The 15,019-nt window shown below is 57.5% G+C and overlaps 1 protein-coding gene across 2 annotated transcripts in view; it reads right to left on the minus strand.

Annotated features, from left to right (window-relative positions):
- Positions 1–6,923: 6,923 nt before the first annotated feature.
- The window catches only part of KIDINS220 (kinase D interacting substrate 220), a 56,993-nt gene continuing 48,897 nt past the window's right edge, over positions 6,924–15,019 (minus strand). For both annotated transcript variants that reach the window (XM_079792071.1, XM_079792070.1), the window contains 4 exons: positions 13,606–13,734; positions 13,208–13,306; positions 11,102–11,335; positions 6,924–9,620 (listed from right to left, as the gene is read on the minus strand). In XM_079792071.1, coding sequence (XP_079648197.1) covers positions 8,370–9,620; positions 11,102–11,335; positions 13,208–13,306; positions 13,606–13,734 — 1,713 coding nt within the window. In that variant the 3' untranslated portion in view covers positions 6,924–8,369. The remainder of the gene's footprint in view (positions 9,621–11,101; positions 11,336–13,207; positions 13,307–13,605; positions 13,735–15,019) is intronic.

Consider the following 15,019-nt stretch of genomic DNA (forward strand, 5'->3'; position numbering starts at 1 on the left):
GAGCCAAACCAGTCAGGGCTGGGTCACTTTATAAATGACCCCAGCGAGTGACATACCGCCACTGTGGGCCACAGAGACCAACCCTGGGACAACGGGGGAGGGGGGTGGGGGGCCCCAAGGGTGTAGGGTGCGAGCACAGGCGGGGCCTCTGGGGCCGCCTTGGAGGGTGGCTACACAGGTCTTCCCATCGAGAACTGGGGGTCTCCGGGCGGGGGAACCACAGCCCGCCCCGGTGTCCTGACCCCCCCCCCCGATGCCTCCGTGCCTGGCGCGGTGTTCAAGGCCACAGTCTTTATTCATGTCCTTCCAACCAGCCCTGCTCCTGTATTTTTACAGGAAAACTTGTCTCCACACGACCTTTGACATGAATGCTTTTCTCCAAATGATGGTCACTTCCATTTATGCCAAATGCGTAACAGTCCCTCCCTCGTCTTCACGGCCGCCGGGACCAGGGTAGGTCCCCACACGTTGCCGCCAACCCTCGGAGTCAGAGTTCTCCCCTCCACGCGCGGGCTGCGCCCGGGCCTCCCGCTCCATAAGGGACAGCGCCACACTCGGTCCCGTGTCTTCCATTAGACGTGTCCAACGTGTTTGAGATTCAATTAATTTTTCCCAACTTATTGCAGCTGTGTCAGTAATAAACCCTGTTACCCTGCTACCCACCAGGCTCGCGTCTCCCCGTGCCGCGAGGAGGCGCGGGCGGGCACTCCCTGGCTGTGGGAGGTGTCAGCGCTGAGGGGCACCCCGACCACCGCATTTCAGCAGCAGGTGCCGGGCCAGGAGGCCACAGCGTGTCGGCTGCGAGGGAGAGGAGCCTGCGCCTGGCACGGCAGGGAGAGAGGACGGGCTCCCCAGAGAAAGCCCGCCCGCCGGGAAGGTAGCTTCCTGAAGACTCAGGTGAGAGGACAACGTCAGCTTAGAGACGGACGGGCACCGGGCGGACGGGGCTGGCCATGGTCCCCACAGCCCCACAGGCAGAGGCAGGCATGTGGAAGCCACCTCGCACTAAGACCGCACACGGAGCAGGGACATCCCGCTTAAGTGCGCACTGCGTGCAGGTCTGACCCCGCACCTAAGGAAAAGACCATCCACCAAACGAAAAGGGGGCCCCCTGCACGGGAGGACATAGCTGGCAACGATACACCCGATAAAGGGTTAATCTCCAAATGCATAAAGAACTCAGACAACTTAACAAAAGGAAGACAAACAACCCAATTTAAAAATGGGCAAAGGACCTAAACAGACACTTCTCCAAAGAGGACATACAGAAGGCCAAGGGACATATGAGAAAATGCTCAAAGTCACTGATCATCAGGGAGATGCAAATTAAAACGACAGTGAGGTGTCCCCTCACACCTGCCAGAATGGCTACCATCAACAAGTCAACAAATGACAAGTGCTAGCAAAAATGTAGAGAAAAGGGAACCCTCGTGCACTGCTGGTAGGAATGCAGACTGGTGCAGCCATTATGGAAAACAGTATGGAGTTTCTTCAAAAAAATTAAAAATGGAACTGCCATTTGACCCAGTGACCCCACTTCTAGAAATATATCTGAAGAAACCGAAACACCAATCAGAAAGAATGTATGCACCCCTATGTTCATAGCAGCACAATTTACAATCGCTAAGATCTGGAAACAGCCCAAGTGGCCATCAGTAGATGAGTGGATAAAAAAGCTGTGGTACATTTATCCCATGGAATACTATGCAGCTGTAAAAAAAGAAGGATCCCTCACCCTTTAACACAACATGGAGGGGCCTGAAGAGCATTATGCTAAGCAAAATCAGCCAATCAGAGAAAGACAAGTATCACATGATCACTTATATGTGGAATCTAATGAACAAAATAAACTGAGGAACAGAGTGGATTCAGACATGGAAGCATGGAACAAAGTGCGGAATCTCGGAGGGAAGGCGGGTGGGAGGTGATCAACCAAAAACCTTGTATGCAGATATGCATCACCCATGGACACAGACAGTGGGGTGCTGAAGGCCTGGGGCGGGGGGCGGGGGGGACGGGCTGGAGGGGGTAAATGGGGGGGAAAAGGGGACATAGAGAATACTTTCAACAATAGTTACTTTAAAAAATAATAATAATGGGATAAAGGATGTTAAAGAAAGTCAATAAATTTATAACCAAAACTTGAACATTGTTCCAAAGTTTTCAGTAGAAACAACTATGTTTGATGTTTAAAGCAAAACGATTGTTTTCTCTATAAATATAACCACGTGGCTATAGACTTAAGACTTTTACTTGTCTTATGTGGACAGCCCTTCCGGAGACCCCAACCCTGTCTTAGAACGGGGAGCCCATGACTGTAGAGCAAATACAGCTAAAAGTAAAGTCAGAATTGGCCCACCCCTAAGTAACAACGCTGCACCCCGACTCGGGCTCAGAGGAACACGCCAGCTGTCGCCATAGCTGCTGTGCCTGGAACATTTTTCCCCCTTGATTTCAGAGAGGAAGGGAGAGGGAGAGGGGGAGAGAGAAACACCAATGATGAGGGAGAATCACGGATCGGCTGCCTCCTGCACGCCCCACACTGGGGATCGAGCCTGCAGCCCGGGCCTGTGCCCTGACCAGGAATCGAACCGGGGACTCTTTAGTCTGAAGGCCGATGCTCTATCCACTGAGCAAAACCAGCTGGGGCTCTTTTTAAAAATAAATAAATAAATAAATAAATAAATATGTTTTTATTGATTTTGAGAGAGAGAGGAAGGGAGAGGGAGAGAGACATCCATCAATGAAAGAGAAACATCATCCATAGGCTGCCTCCTGCACGCCCCCTCCTGGGGATCAGCAGCCCCGGCTCAGCTGCTGAGCCTCGCGGCCGGGCGGGAAACATTTTCAGCCTAAATGCCGAGTGGCATTGCACCATCTTAATCTGACTCTGCAGTTACAGACCTTGACGGGACGGGCATCTCCACACGGGCCAAGCTGAGGACGTGAGTGGCCAGGTTCCCAGCCCTCCCGCGGCACGCGCAGCCCCGCCCCCCGATGGCCACGTGCACCGGGCTGGGGTCGCCCTCTGGAGCCATCACAGAGGCAACGTCTGGGAAGATCCCCAGGGTCACACAGAAAAGCCTTCGGGGGCCGGACAGGCGAAGGGTGAGGAGGCGGGGCCAGGCCGGCTGTGGGGACCTGCGCGCACAGGTGAGCCTACTGGTCGGTGCGGTTTGGGTTGACCCTGCGGGTGGGCCACGGTGCCTGCGTCCCCGCCCCTGACAGGTGCTGCCCGGCGCCCGCTGGCCTCACCCCGGGCTGGCCTCAGTGCTCCTGCCCTGCCCTGCTCCAGCAAGGTCTCCCGTAAAACCGGAGGGACGCAGGGCAACATCAGACAACAACTAAAGACACAAAGAGTGAAAAGAACCCAGGTAAAAGCAAGAGGAAGAAAAACAAAACTCCAAAAGAAAGTGGTTTCTTTAAAAATAAAAGCAGTTTAATTTGCATTAAGTATACCAACCTGCAGTCTACACATTCTCAGAAACACAGCTTAGGCGATGGACGAGCCAGGAGCCGGGATTCTGAAAATACCCCCCAGCGTTTCATGAGACATTTGCCCAGAGGCCCCTCGACGAGAGGAGTCGCAGGCCACGTGCTTGCTCACATGCTTCTCACTCTACACGTGGGCTTTACCGAACATTTTCTAAACGGAACATTTCACCAAAACCAACTCAAATTCAACAACGAAGAACCACGAGCCTGTTGGGGCGCGTGGACCCCCTCCCCCCTCCGCCGGCACAGGCCGCTGACGGGGGCGCAGTCTCTTCCCCTCCGGCTGGCGAGGAGCCAGTGTCGGGAGCTCAGCCGCGTGGGAGGACCAGGCTCTGGGCAGGCGACAAGATCCAGAGCCCTTGTTGCCTTGAAAGGGAAGGAGGTAAAGAAGCACAAAGCAGGCGGCAGTTAGACAGGGACGGTGAGCGAGGCCGTCTCAATTATTTCAAGCAGCTGCTTCACTTGAACAAGGAGCAGGCAGCTCTACATTCTTTGTTAAAGTAAAGTTTCATTTATCCAAGTTCTGATCCATGTTTGACATATTATTTCACGCTGTTAAAATTCAGAAAAAACTAAGTCCTAATAGCCCTGACCGGTGGCTCAGTGGTTGAGCATTGACCTGTGAACCAGAGCTGAGTTAACCAGGCCCCGGGCAGCTGAACTGACTTAACCAGGGCCAAGGCAGCAGGGCTGAGATAACCCGGCCTGGGCAGTAGAGCTGAGTTAACCAGGCCCGGGCAGTAGAGTCTAATTAACCAGGCTTAACCAGGCCCGGGCAGTAGAGTCTAGTTAACCAGGCTTAACCAGGCCCCAGGCAGCAGCTCTGAGTTAACACTGGGCTCACTAGTAATGCTACCTGCACAGTTAGGCTTTGGGGGTGACAGTGGTGGATTTCTAGCCATTAATCTAGATGTTTCTAGCTTCACTCTACTTCTTAAAGTGGCGAGGACGTGAACTCTCTCATGGGTGACAGCTGCTTTCAACGCTGGCTTCCCTGTGCGGGGAAGGGGCTCTCACCTGCCTTCGCTTAGACCGGATCCTCTGCAGGGGCCTCTATCCCAGGGGCGGCAGGTCTCCCTAGGCAGGAAAGTGTTTACAATTATATGAGACTAGTGGCCCGGTGCATGAAATCCGTGCACATTAAAAGGGGATTAATTAGAGGAATAATTTAATATTGCTATTTGCCCTTTCTCTATAATAGAACTGTCAGAGATGAAAGAAAATTAGTAAAATGTATATGAAAACCTTCCTCCTGTCAGTCTGGGGTGCACCACGGGATCCAGAGTAAGTCCCTGCCCACCCACATGCGCCTCAAAATCGTGTGAGACCCAGACCCGGCCACCCCCCCTCCCCACATTGGGTTAGATCCAGGCCTGGCCAGTCCCACCCTTGTCAAGTCCCACCGGGCAGGGGGCACAGCCTCAGGTCCCCTGGCCCGGCGCCAGGACGGGGGGCATGGCCTGAGGTCCCCCAGCCCAGACCAGGGCAGGGGGTGTGCCTTGAGGTCCCCCATCAAGCCCTGCCAGGCAGGGGTGCAGTCTGAGGTCCCCCCGCCTGATGCCAGGGTAGGGGGCATGGACTGAGGTCCCCCGGCCTGGTGCTGGGGTGGGGGGAGCAGCCTGAGGTCCCCTAGCCCAGCACCAGGACGGGAAGCTCACCTTGAGGTCCCCCGTCAAGCCCCGCCAGGCGGGGGGCATGGCCTGAGGTCCCTTGTCAAGCCCTGCAGTTGGGGGATGTGGCCTGAGGTCCCCTGTCAAGCCCCACGGGGGCGGGGGAGGGTGTAGCCTCAGGTCCCTGCTGATTGCTCCTTAAGGCTTCTTATGGGAACTTGGCCTCAGCTGTGGGTGCAGCCATCTTTGTGACGGAGTGATGGTCAATTAGCATATTCCCTCTTTATTAGATTATTAGATAGGATTCTCAATTCCATCTCTAGCTCATCAGCCTCAACCAGGGATCCTCAACCTTTCGGAAGTGATGAGCCATGAGTCCATCCAGTGTGGCCCATGGTACAGAGAGATTTCTTTCTGGTTGAGATGAGTTAACGAGGCCCCGGGCAGCAGAGCTGAGTTAACCAGTTCATTTGCGTGATGATGGTCCCTACTTGCAATGCGGAGGTAGGGGAGAGTAGGGGCACCACAGCCGGGGAATTAAAGGTGCAATCATTTCATTTAGCCACCCCACCCTGAGCAAAAATGCCCGCCTGTCTCTCCCCTGCTGCCCACTGCCCGCTGCCCGCAGCCCGAGCCTGGACAGCAGGAGGGCCCGGGGCCTTTGCCAGGAGTGGATCTGATTGCACTTGCCCTGCCCCGGGCTCATTCCCTCTAAGCCACTGATCCCTGCGGTAAAGGAACAGCGCCCCCTAGCCCTCGCTTTTCCTGGGAGTTATGCTGATTTAGTCAGTTATCCAGGAATTCAGGGCTTTCAACTCTGGGAAACTTGTAAATAGGCTGAGAATTCCTGGTATTACCAAAGATTATATAGTATTAAAACTATTTTTAGTTTTTTAGCCAGAAGGAAAAATATTTAATTTCATTCAAAAACTCTTTTTCTAATGGTGTTGGCAAGGAAAAGATGATTAAAATAGATTTTACCGCAGTGCTGTGGCACGCAGTCTGAAGAGAGGCCCATGGAAGATGAGGACTTCAGCAAACAAGGTTCTACACGTACCAGGCTGGGCACTTAAATTACTGTCACTGCGGAAGCTCACGGAGGTGACACACACCACACACGCTCCCGCGTAAGGAGGCCGCGCTCCGCTCCGAGGGGTCCTGGACGCTCGGCTCCGGGAAGGCGCCGGCCAAGAGCCACAGCAGCTGGGGGCCCTCCTGGTCCCTCCGGGCGCCGCCCACACGCCCCAGGGAGCGGCCTGGCTCACTGCGGTGCCACGGGAACAGACCACCTGGCTCCAGCGCAGGTGAGGCGGTTTACACACATGTAAACTGACGCTGCAGGCGGAAGGACTGGCAAGATCAGGGCACCGGAGTTCTTTCCTACCATTTCCCCCGGCCTAGCGCAGATTTGCACATGTGGGAACCAGGCCAAGCCACACATTATAAACACACACACACACACACACACACACACAGACTTGCAGATTCCATGGGTGATGGTGTGACTGGTTTGTTGACTTCTGTGACAGTGTGGAGAAGCAAACTTCCAGAGAGTTCATCCAATAACCGATGGCCCCAGGACCTGGACAACCGACTTCTCGCAGCGACAGACGCACGGCCCCGAGCTGCCGCCGGCCCGGCTGCCGAGAGCTCCGCGCGCTGGGCCGGACTGAGATCCGGGGCCGGTGGCGGCTCAGAGCTGCCGGGGCACGGCTGCGCCCTGAGCCTGGACGCCCCTAACAGGCTCCGGACACGTGAAGAAACCAGCACAGCACGAGCACCATCATCGCCGTATGAATAAAAACTCCGAGCCGAATCGCATGCAATCTCTTTATTGTTCTAGTTTTTTGTACACCGAGTACCACAGTGCGCGCTTCACAAGCAGCATCGACACCCTGCGTGCCCCTCGGAGACAATTACTGACTACACAGCACTGCACGCTCACACACACAGAAACCCTAAAGCTAGCGTTTCAGTATCCGAGGTCGTACGTCCTGCCTCTCCCGACTGGTTAGAACATGGTTAGGGTCGTGCAAAACAACACGCTATGAAAAAGTTAGACACTTGAGCCTCAGGCAGGGAGACCCCAAACAGCAACTACACTGCACAATGTTTGGTCAAGCTAACAACTTATCGCACATGAATGAAGGTCGTGAAGTGGAACCATCACACTGTGACACTGGATCTAGGTACTCACACTCTACAATCACATCTAACATCTCGAGATCGCCACGCTGCAAGAATTCATCTACGTGAGTTAGAAATCCCCACGCCTGGCGGGGCCTCCCACCCACGGAACCTCCTCGCCCACAGCCGGGAGGCCACAGCCACACCAGCTTCGCCCTCTTGTCACCCTTCTTTGTATGTTGTTCGACTTTTTAAAAAACTTCCTTCTTAGGACCCGCCCCCTCTCCCCCCCCCCAAGTTAACATGCTGATTTAGAAGATGAAGGCGCTCAGCTCCGCCCGGTACGGGAGGCCACGTGCAGTTCTACCTCAATGTCACGGACTACCTGACACACTGTTCCCTCCTCCTCTCAGTCCACGGATACTTCTGAGAGCGCCTCTTCTCCCGCGAGTCAGGGCTCCCCTCATTGCTAGGCACGGAGGGGGGACGCTGGGCACATGATTTAGTTACCGAGCAGACAGGCGGTCCCAGGCCGGTGGCCTGCCGGAAGCCGGTCCGAGACCGGAGAGAAGAGCGCCCAGGTCGTGGGGAGGTCACGGCCCCGCCCTACAGGCCACACCGCAGCCCCTGAGGCGCGACTCTGGGGCTTTGGACCCACTTTCTCATCAGTTTTAAAACCCTTTTATCATGTATTTCCCACTTAAAGTTAAAAACCCTTTGATAAGCAATCTGACTACTTACACGGCCTCTGCGCTAGTTCTCAATCTGCCTCGTCTCCAGGCTACTCCATACCTGTCAGTCCTTATCTTTTACCCCTAAAAGCGACCTGGGCTCTGGCTCATCTCACACCGAGCCTCCCCTCAGCATCGGTGAGCGGTCTGAGGGGCTGTTTTCTTTGGCAAATCACAGCCTTTATATGTAAGATACCTGACCGATCCTTATCCTCAGATGGTCTCAAGCGTTTCTATGGGGTCTGTGCCAATGGAAGTTAAAACAGCAGTGAGTGTGAAAGCTAATTCCTGCTGTGTGAGCGTGTCCCCCCCCACGGCCCCGCGCGCTTATGGGAATGAAAGGGTGCCCTCGCCCTACAACCCCGTCAGCTCTGTCACGGCCTCGGGGCGCCACCTGCGGGGGTCCCTAAAGGATGCTCTCCCTCTCCTCCCCGAAGCCGGTGCTGTCGGCAGCGGCCACGGCCAAGAGCTCAGAGGACTCCTTGGAGAGCCGGGCGTAGCTGGCCCGCGGGCCCCGCTTGGGCGCCAGGCTCCTCAGGTTTTCGTTCTGCAGGGCCGTGGAGCTGGGGCTGGGCCGCAGGAGCACCGGGGCCGTGTCCCGGGGCCCCTCCCTCTCGTCGAGGCTCTGGTTGGCCCTGCTGGCCGGGGCGCTGTTGTTGTTGAGGGTCACGGTGCTGGGCGTGCGGTTGAGGTTGAAGGCCTTGGGGCAGGCGGGCCAGCCCTCCTCGGGGCTGCTGGCCATCAGGCTGCACTCGGACGGGCTCTGCTTGTCCTCGGAGCAGATGGACATGCGGGCGAGGCCGGGGTCCGGCAGGCCGCTCAGGCTGCGCGGCAGCCCCCGCGGCGCCGGGCCGTCCTCCTCCAGCTCGATGAGGTTGGCCTTCTCCAGCCGCGCGTCGCCCGCCTCGTTGTGCAGCGAGTGGTTGGGCGAGCTCTCGCTGGAGCGCACGCCCGAGTCGGACGAGTCCTTCTTGTCGAGCAGGGCGTCCGACAGGTACTCCTTGGCCTTGATGAAGGTGCGGATGGGCTCGGCGCCGCGCTCCGGGGACCGGGGCGCCCTCTCCGCCCGGCCCTCGGCCTTCCTGTCCTTGTCGTCGCGGAGCAGGGGCGTGTTGTCGGACTCTTCCGGGCCAGACTCGTCCTCGTCGCTGGGAAGCTTCTGGTAGCGCAGGCCCCCGCCCTTGAGCTTCAGGTCCGTCTGGAAGAGGCTGGGCCTCTCGGAGGACTTCCTGCCCGGGAGGAGCTTGCTGGCGGACTGGTCGGACTTCTCGTCCTCCTCAGTGATGGGGTCCAGCGGGGAGGCGTCGCTGGTGGAGACCCCGGACGAGGAGTAATCGAGGACGTCGGCCCTCTTCATCAGGAACGGCTTCCGCCCGTCCTCCGGCTTCGGCTCGCCGTCCTTGGCCTTCTCCGGCTCCAGGGCGGAGTGGAGGGAGCCCCCCGAGGAGCTGGGCCCCATGTAGCATGTGCTGTGAGGGGAGGACCTGCCACTGACGGCTGCGGAGCCCGGCCCCCCTTCTAACTGCGACATCTGCGCAATGTACTCCCTATAGGCGTCTCGGTACTCGGCCTGCACCTTGTCCGTCAGCTTGGAGATCTCGATGCTGGAGTCCTGGGAGTTGAGGCTCGAGAGGCTGGGCGTTCTGCGCGTTTGCGACTGTGAATGCAGAGAAAAATGACGTGAGCATTCAGGGGAGCAAAAAGGGGGGGGGGGCAGCCCAGCCCGCAGGACTCAGTGGTTGAGTGGCGACCTAGGAACCAGAAGGTCACGGTCCGATTCCCGGTCGGGGCACAGGCCCGGGTTGCGGGCTCGATCCCAGTGTGGGGTGTGCAGGAGGCAGCCGATCCATGGTTCTCTCTCTCCCTCTCCCTTCCTCTCTGAAATTAACAAAAAAATATATTTTAAAAAACCACAAAACTCTCCACCTTAAAAAAAGGAGGGGCATAATAAACACCAGCTTAGGAAATATATGTGTACTCTAAGAATTTCAAAGTCCTCAACACACCAAATTCTTTTAAAAAGAATTCTGCGTGAGAGTTTAACAAAAGCTGTGAACTATGGGTAATTTTCCTGTTAATAGGAAACTTTATACAAATTTTAATAAAATTATTTTAATATGTTAAAGTATAAATTAAAGGTTGTATTAACAAGTAACCTTAACACTTATTTCAAAACTTCAAATTTTTAACTTTTTTTTGAAAAAGCCAACTTCATTGATAAAATGTAAAAATTCCCCTTTGAAAAGAGAAGATTAGAGATATATCTCAAAAACAAAATACTCATATCTTCAATGTATGTTAAAAAAAAAAACACCTTTCTCAACTTGTAAGACATAATGTTTCTGTCAAATTCCAATTCAGAGTAAAATATACTCAAAATGCAAAAAAAAAAAAAAAAAAGGAAAAGCCTTAAAGGGCCTGCAGCTCGGACGGGGGGGGGGGGGAGGAGGGGTTATGGGGTGGGGGGGGCCGGAGCTGCCACAGCGGGAGTGGGAGCCTGAGCCAGCAGGCGGTCTTGTCAACAGAAATAAAATATTTTTAAAGGACTGGTTTCCAACGTGAAGGTTATTTACTTATCTGTTTTATTCTTTTAAACCCTCACCCAAGAACGTGCTTTCATTGATTTCAGAGAGAGAAAGGTTGAGGGAGAGAGAGAAACACCAGTGGTGAGAGAGAATCATGGATCGGCTGCCTCCTGGGCGCCCCACACGGGATCGAGGCCACAACCGAGGCCTGTGCCCTGATCAGGAATCGAACCCACAACCTCTTGGTCCACAGGACGACGCCCAACCACTGAGCCCCACGGGCCGGGCTCCAAGGTGAAGAGTTAGGGTCGGACTTCCTTTGAGCCCAGAGAAGCTCATAGAGGAGGCGCAAAGAACAGACGGAGAGGAGAGACACGGCACTCAGGCAGCAGGCGGCGGCAGCTCTCTGACACGGAACCCGCAGCCAGGCCGCGTCCCCACCCCCCGCCTTCCGGTCTGCGCTCGCCCGGTCCCGCCACCAGCCACCGTGCTCCTCCCTCGGCTCCTCCCTCAGGAGGAGTGGTTCTGAGGGAGATGCTCAGGACCCCAGACCCCGATCAGCTGACCATGGCCCCCGCCCGCCCTCCTCGGTCCCGTGTGACAGGGAGCATACCTGCCAGCTGAGGTTGCTGTGCCGCGGGGCGCCCTCGTCCAGGCCCAGCGTGTTCAGCTCCTCGAAGCTGAAGTTGAGGGTGTAGGGGGCCTGGCCCGAGAGCTCGGTGTGCGGCAGCTCGTGGGGGGGCCTGCGCGCCGGCTCCCCCGGGGGCGCGGGGCCGCTGTTGTTCTCGTTGAGCAGGCGCAGGTCCTCCGCGGCCACCTGGTGCTCGGCGCTCCTCAGGTCCAGCACCTTCAGGAGAAGCGCCCCTTAGAGCACATCCCTTTCCAGAACCTTCACAGGAGAAGCACCGCTCACCTGCCCCCCCCCCCCCCCCCCGCCCCGACAGGCCGCAGGGCAGAAGCATCAGAGATTCTTAGAAAGAAAACCAGGTTATCCTCCTGGAGATGAGCAGCACACTCAGCAAGTGCATGTCCCTGAGTGTGTGCTGTCCCCGCTCACCCTTCAGTGTGTGTGTGCTGTCCCCGCTCACCCTTCAGTGAGTGTGTGCTGTCCCCGCTCACCCTTCAGTGTGTGTGTGCTGTCCCCGCTCACCCTTCAGTGTGTGTGTGCTGTCCCCGCTCACCCTTCAGTGTGTGTGTGCTGTCCCCGCTCACCCTTCAGTGAGTGTGTGCTGTCCCCGCTCACCCTTCAGTGTGTGTGTGCTGTCCCCGCTCACCCTTCAGTGTGTGTGTGCTGTCCCCGCTCACCCTTCAGTGTGTGCTGTCCCCGCTCACCCTTCAGTGAGTGTGTGCTGTCCCCGCTCACCCTTCAGTGAGTGTGTGCTGTCCCCGCTCACCCTTCAGTGTGTGTGTGCTGTCCCCGCTCACCCTTCAGTGTGTGTGTGCTGTCCCCGCTCACCCTTCAGTGTGTGTGTGCTGTCCCCGCTCACCCTTCAGTGTGTGTGTGCTGTCCCCGCTCACCCTTCAGTGAGTGTGTGCTGTCCCCGCTCACCCTTCAGTGAGTGTGTGCTGTCCCCGCTCACCCTTCAGTGAGTGTGTGCTGTCCCCGCTCACCCTTCAGTGTGTGTGTGCTGTCCCCGCTCACCCTTCAGTGTGTGTGTGCTGTCCCCGCTCACCCTTCAGTGAGTGTGTGCTGTCCCCGCTCACCCTTCAGTGTGTGTGTGCTGTCCCCGCTCACCCTTCAGTGTGTGTGTGCTGTCCCCGCTCACCCTTCAGTGTGTGTGTGCTGTCCCCGCTCACCCTTCAGTGTGTGTGTGCTGTCCCCGCTCACCCTTCAGTGTGTGTGTGCTGTCCCCGCTCACCCTTCAGTGTGTGTGTGCTGTCCCCGCTCACCCTTCAGTGTGTGTGTGCTGTCCCCGCTCACCCTTCAGTGAGTGTGTGCTGTCCCCGCTCACCCTTCAGTGTGTGTGTGCTGTCCCCGCTCACCCTTCAGTGTGTGTGTGCTGTCCCCGCTCACCCTTCAGTGTGTGTGTGCTGTCCCTGCTCACCTTCATGTGCACACGAAGAGGAGGAATGGGCACAATCATATGCATGTCATGCTCACATCTGACCGTTATGTGATTATTTTAGTTTAACTGAAGGACAAAACAAAACGCAGCTGGGAGTGTGGGGGGCAGGGCTGGGCGGCGCTCCTGCCGAGAAAGCAGTTGTGATCAGGATCCCAGGGAGCATGGGGCCCAGTCCGAGCCTCAGGACCAGGGGATCAGCGGGTGGGAAATGGCTGAGGGAGCAGCAAGGGCCGGGGCTCTGCTGAGCCTGCTGGCCGGAGCCCTGGCCGGAGGCAGGCAAGGACACATGTCCCGGGGGACGCTGGGAGTGAGGACTGAATGGGTGGAGGGCGGTCAGACACAGAATGCAGTGTTTCCTGAGGAGACGTAGGACTCTCGCTGTGAGGGGCGCACAGGCCCGACAGGACAGCCCCGGCCTGGGCTTTAGGGCCGGACCAGAGGCCGGCCGAGGGGAAGGGGGAGGGGGCCTCTCCCAGGGGCAAGGCCGGAGGCCGCGGCCATCACGTGCTGCGTGTGCCCTGCCTAACGGACACGCAGTGGCAGGTGCGCCCAATGCATTCTCTGTGCTTTTTAAGAAGCCACAGACACGGCCTCGTCTAGACCCCCACGTCCTGGCCCTGCTTCCCACGACGCCGGAGTCCCCAGGACCTTACTGTGCTCCTAAAGAGATGCCAGTCTCCGAAGTTCATGTTCATCTCCTTCTTCAGCTCGTCGATGTTGCACTGCGCCAGCACGCGGCCGTTGATGTTCGCCTGGGGACAGGACGGAGGGAGAGTGACGGGCTCTGGGTCACTAGTGGGTGAAGTGCACTCACCCGCAGCACAGACAGCCGGGGACCAGGAGACGTGGCCACCTGACACCGCCCGAGTGTGCGCCCAGCACCGCAGGCCGCGAGCGTTTCCAGCGTCCTCGCTCTGTGACACCACCCCTTCAGGGACCGGGCCTGTTCCCCGTCCCCCCCACCCTCCGCGCAGACGGGCCTCACCTTGCGGACGGTGGTGCAGTGCTGTGTGCACAGGCCTGCTCCCCGTTCCCCCCCAGGCGGCCTCACCTTGCGGATGGTGGCGCAGTACTGCGGCAGCATGCTCGGCTCCAGCCCCTCGATCTGCTTCAGCCGCTCGCACACGGCGTCCACGGTCATCGCGCTCAGCGCCCCTGCGCCGGGGGCCGGGCCCGAGCCCTGGAACAGGCGAAGAACACACGTGTGAACAGGAGGTCAGAGAGGCGGTCACAGACCGGAAGGCTCAGGGAGACACACTGTGCAGCACTCGGGTTAACAATCACGTGTTTTCAATACAGGACAAGCGAGGAGTGCGGTGGGAGCAGGTTCCGCCACCCTAGTCCTCACAGCAGCGTTCCCAGCGCCCACAGGCCTGCGCAAACCCTCTGGGGGAGGAGAGCGGCCTGCGGACACGCCCGGGCCGGCCCCGAAGGGGCAGCTCTGAAGCGTCTGGGCAATGGCTGAGCCCAGGTATAAAGCAGGGAGCCCGTGGGGTGGTCTCAGAGGGAGCCAGCGGCTTCCCTGCCTCACAGACCAGCTTAGCAGTGTCAGACCTGGGTCATCTCCAGGGTCTAGACTTCCCCTACGCTGTTCGATGCCACGTAACCATAAAGCAGGTTCCTCTTCACACGTAAAGTAAACACAACCCACGACAACGTGGTCTCCTTTCAAAGAAGAGCCAAAATGACAGTCATTCTGGTATTTACTTAGAACATCCATGACAGAAAGATTTGCCTGTGGTCGACTGCACAGGAGCCTCCGTGTTCCAGACATGGACACTGAGGCCCAGAGTCACGGGATGAATGGCTAGTTCGTGGTAGACTTGGACCGGAACCCCATCACAGCGGGTCTATCTCCCTCGCTCTAGTTCTGAAGCGCCTGAAGCAGCGATGAGCACCAAAAGCGCAGACAGACCCGCCAGCAGAGGCTGATCTTCCACCTGCTCCGTCCTCTGCCTTCGGCCTCCTCCTACAAGGACGACACGGTCCTCCCCTCCGGACACGCAGCTCTTTCCTCTGCCTCCCCATCGGCACCTGACCGAGCAGGTCCCGACCGCCCGCTCTCCCGCGCCCACGCCGCCCGCCAGCGCGGCACAGCTGTAAGCCCGAGCACGCGTCTTCCCCTGCGGCCTGACTAGAGCCGCGCACAGCACCTCTGTCCCGTGAGCGCCAGGGGACCCGACCAGCTGCCCAGAGGGGGGATTCCTGTGGCCGGGGCGTCCCCGCAGGTGACAAGCAGGAGACAGGCCACAGGCGTGGGTACTGAAGACTTGGAACACACTGTACCAAGCACATTATTCAGTTTGTTTCTGATTCAAGTTTACATTGAAAATGCGCCACATGCTACACAGTCTGCGGTTCAATTGCTTCAAAATACTAACAGCAAAACACTGCTGTGTCGATAACTCAGTCTTCACGTCTCTGGACAGGCCCAGCCTGGAGGCGCACGGCCGGCGCTCGGTCAC

The sequence above is a fragment of the Cnephaeus nilssonii genome (genome assembly GCF_951640355.1).
Source record: "Cnephaeus nilssonii genome assembly, chromosome: 15".
NCBI lineage: Eukaryota > Metazoa > Chordata > Mammalia > Chiroptera > Vespertilionidae > Cnephaeus > Cnephaeus nilssonii.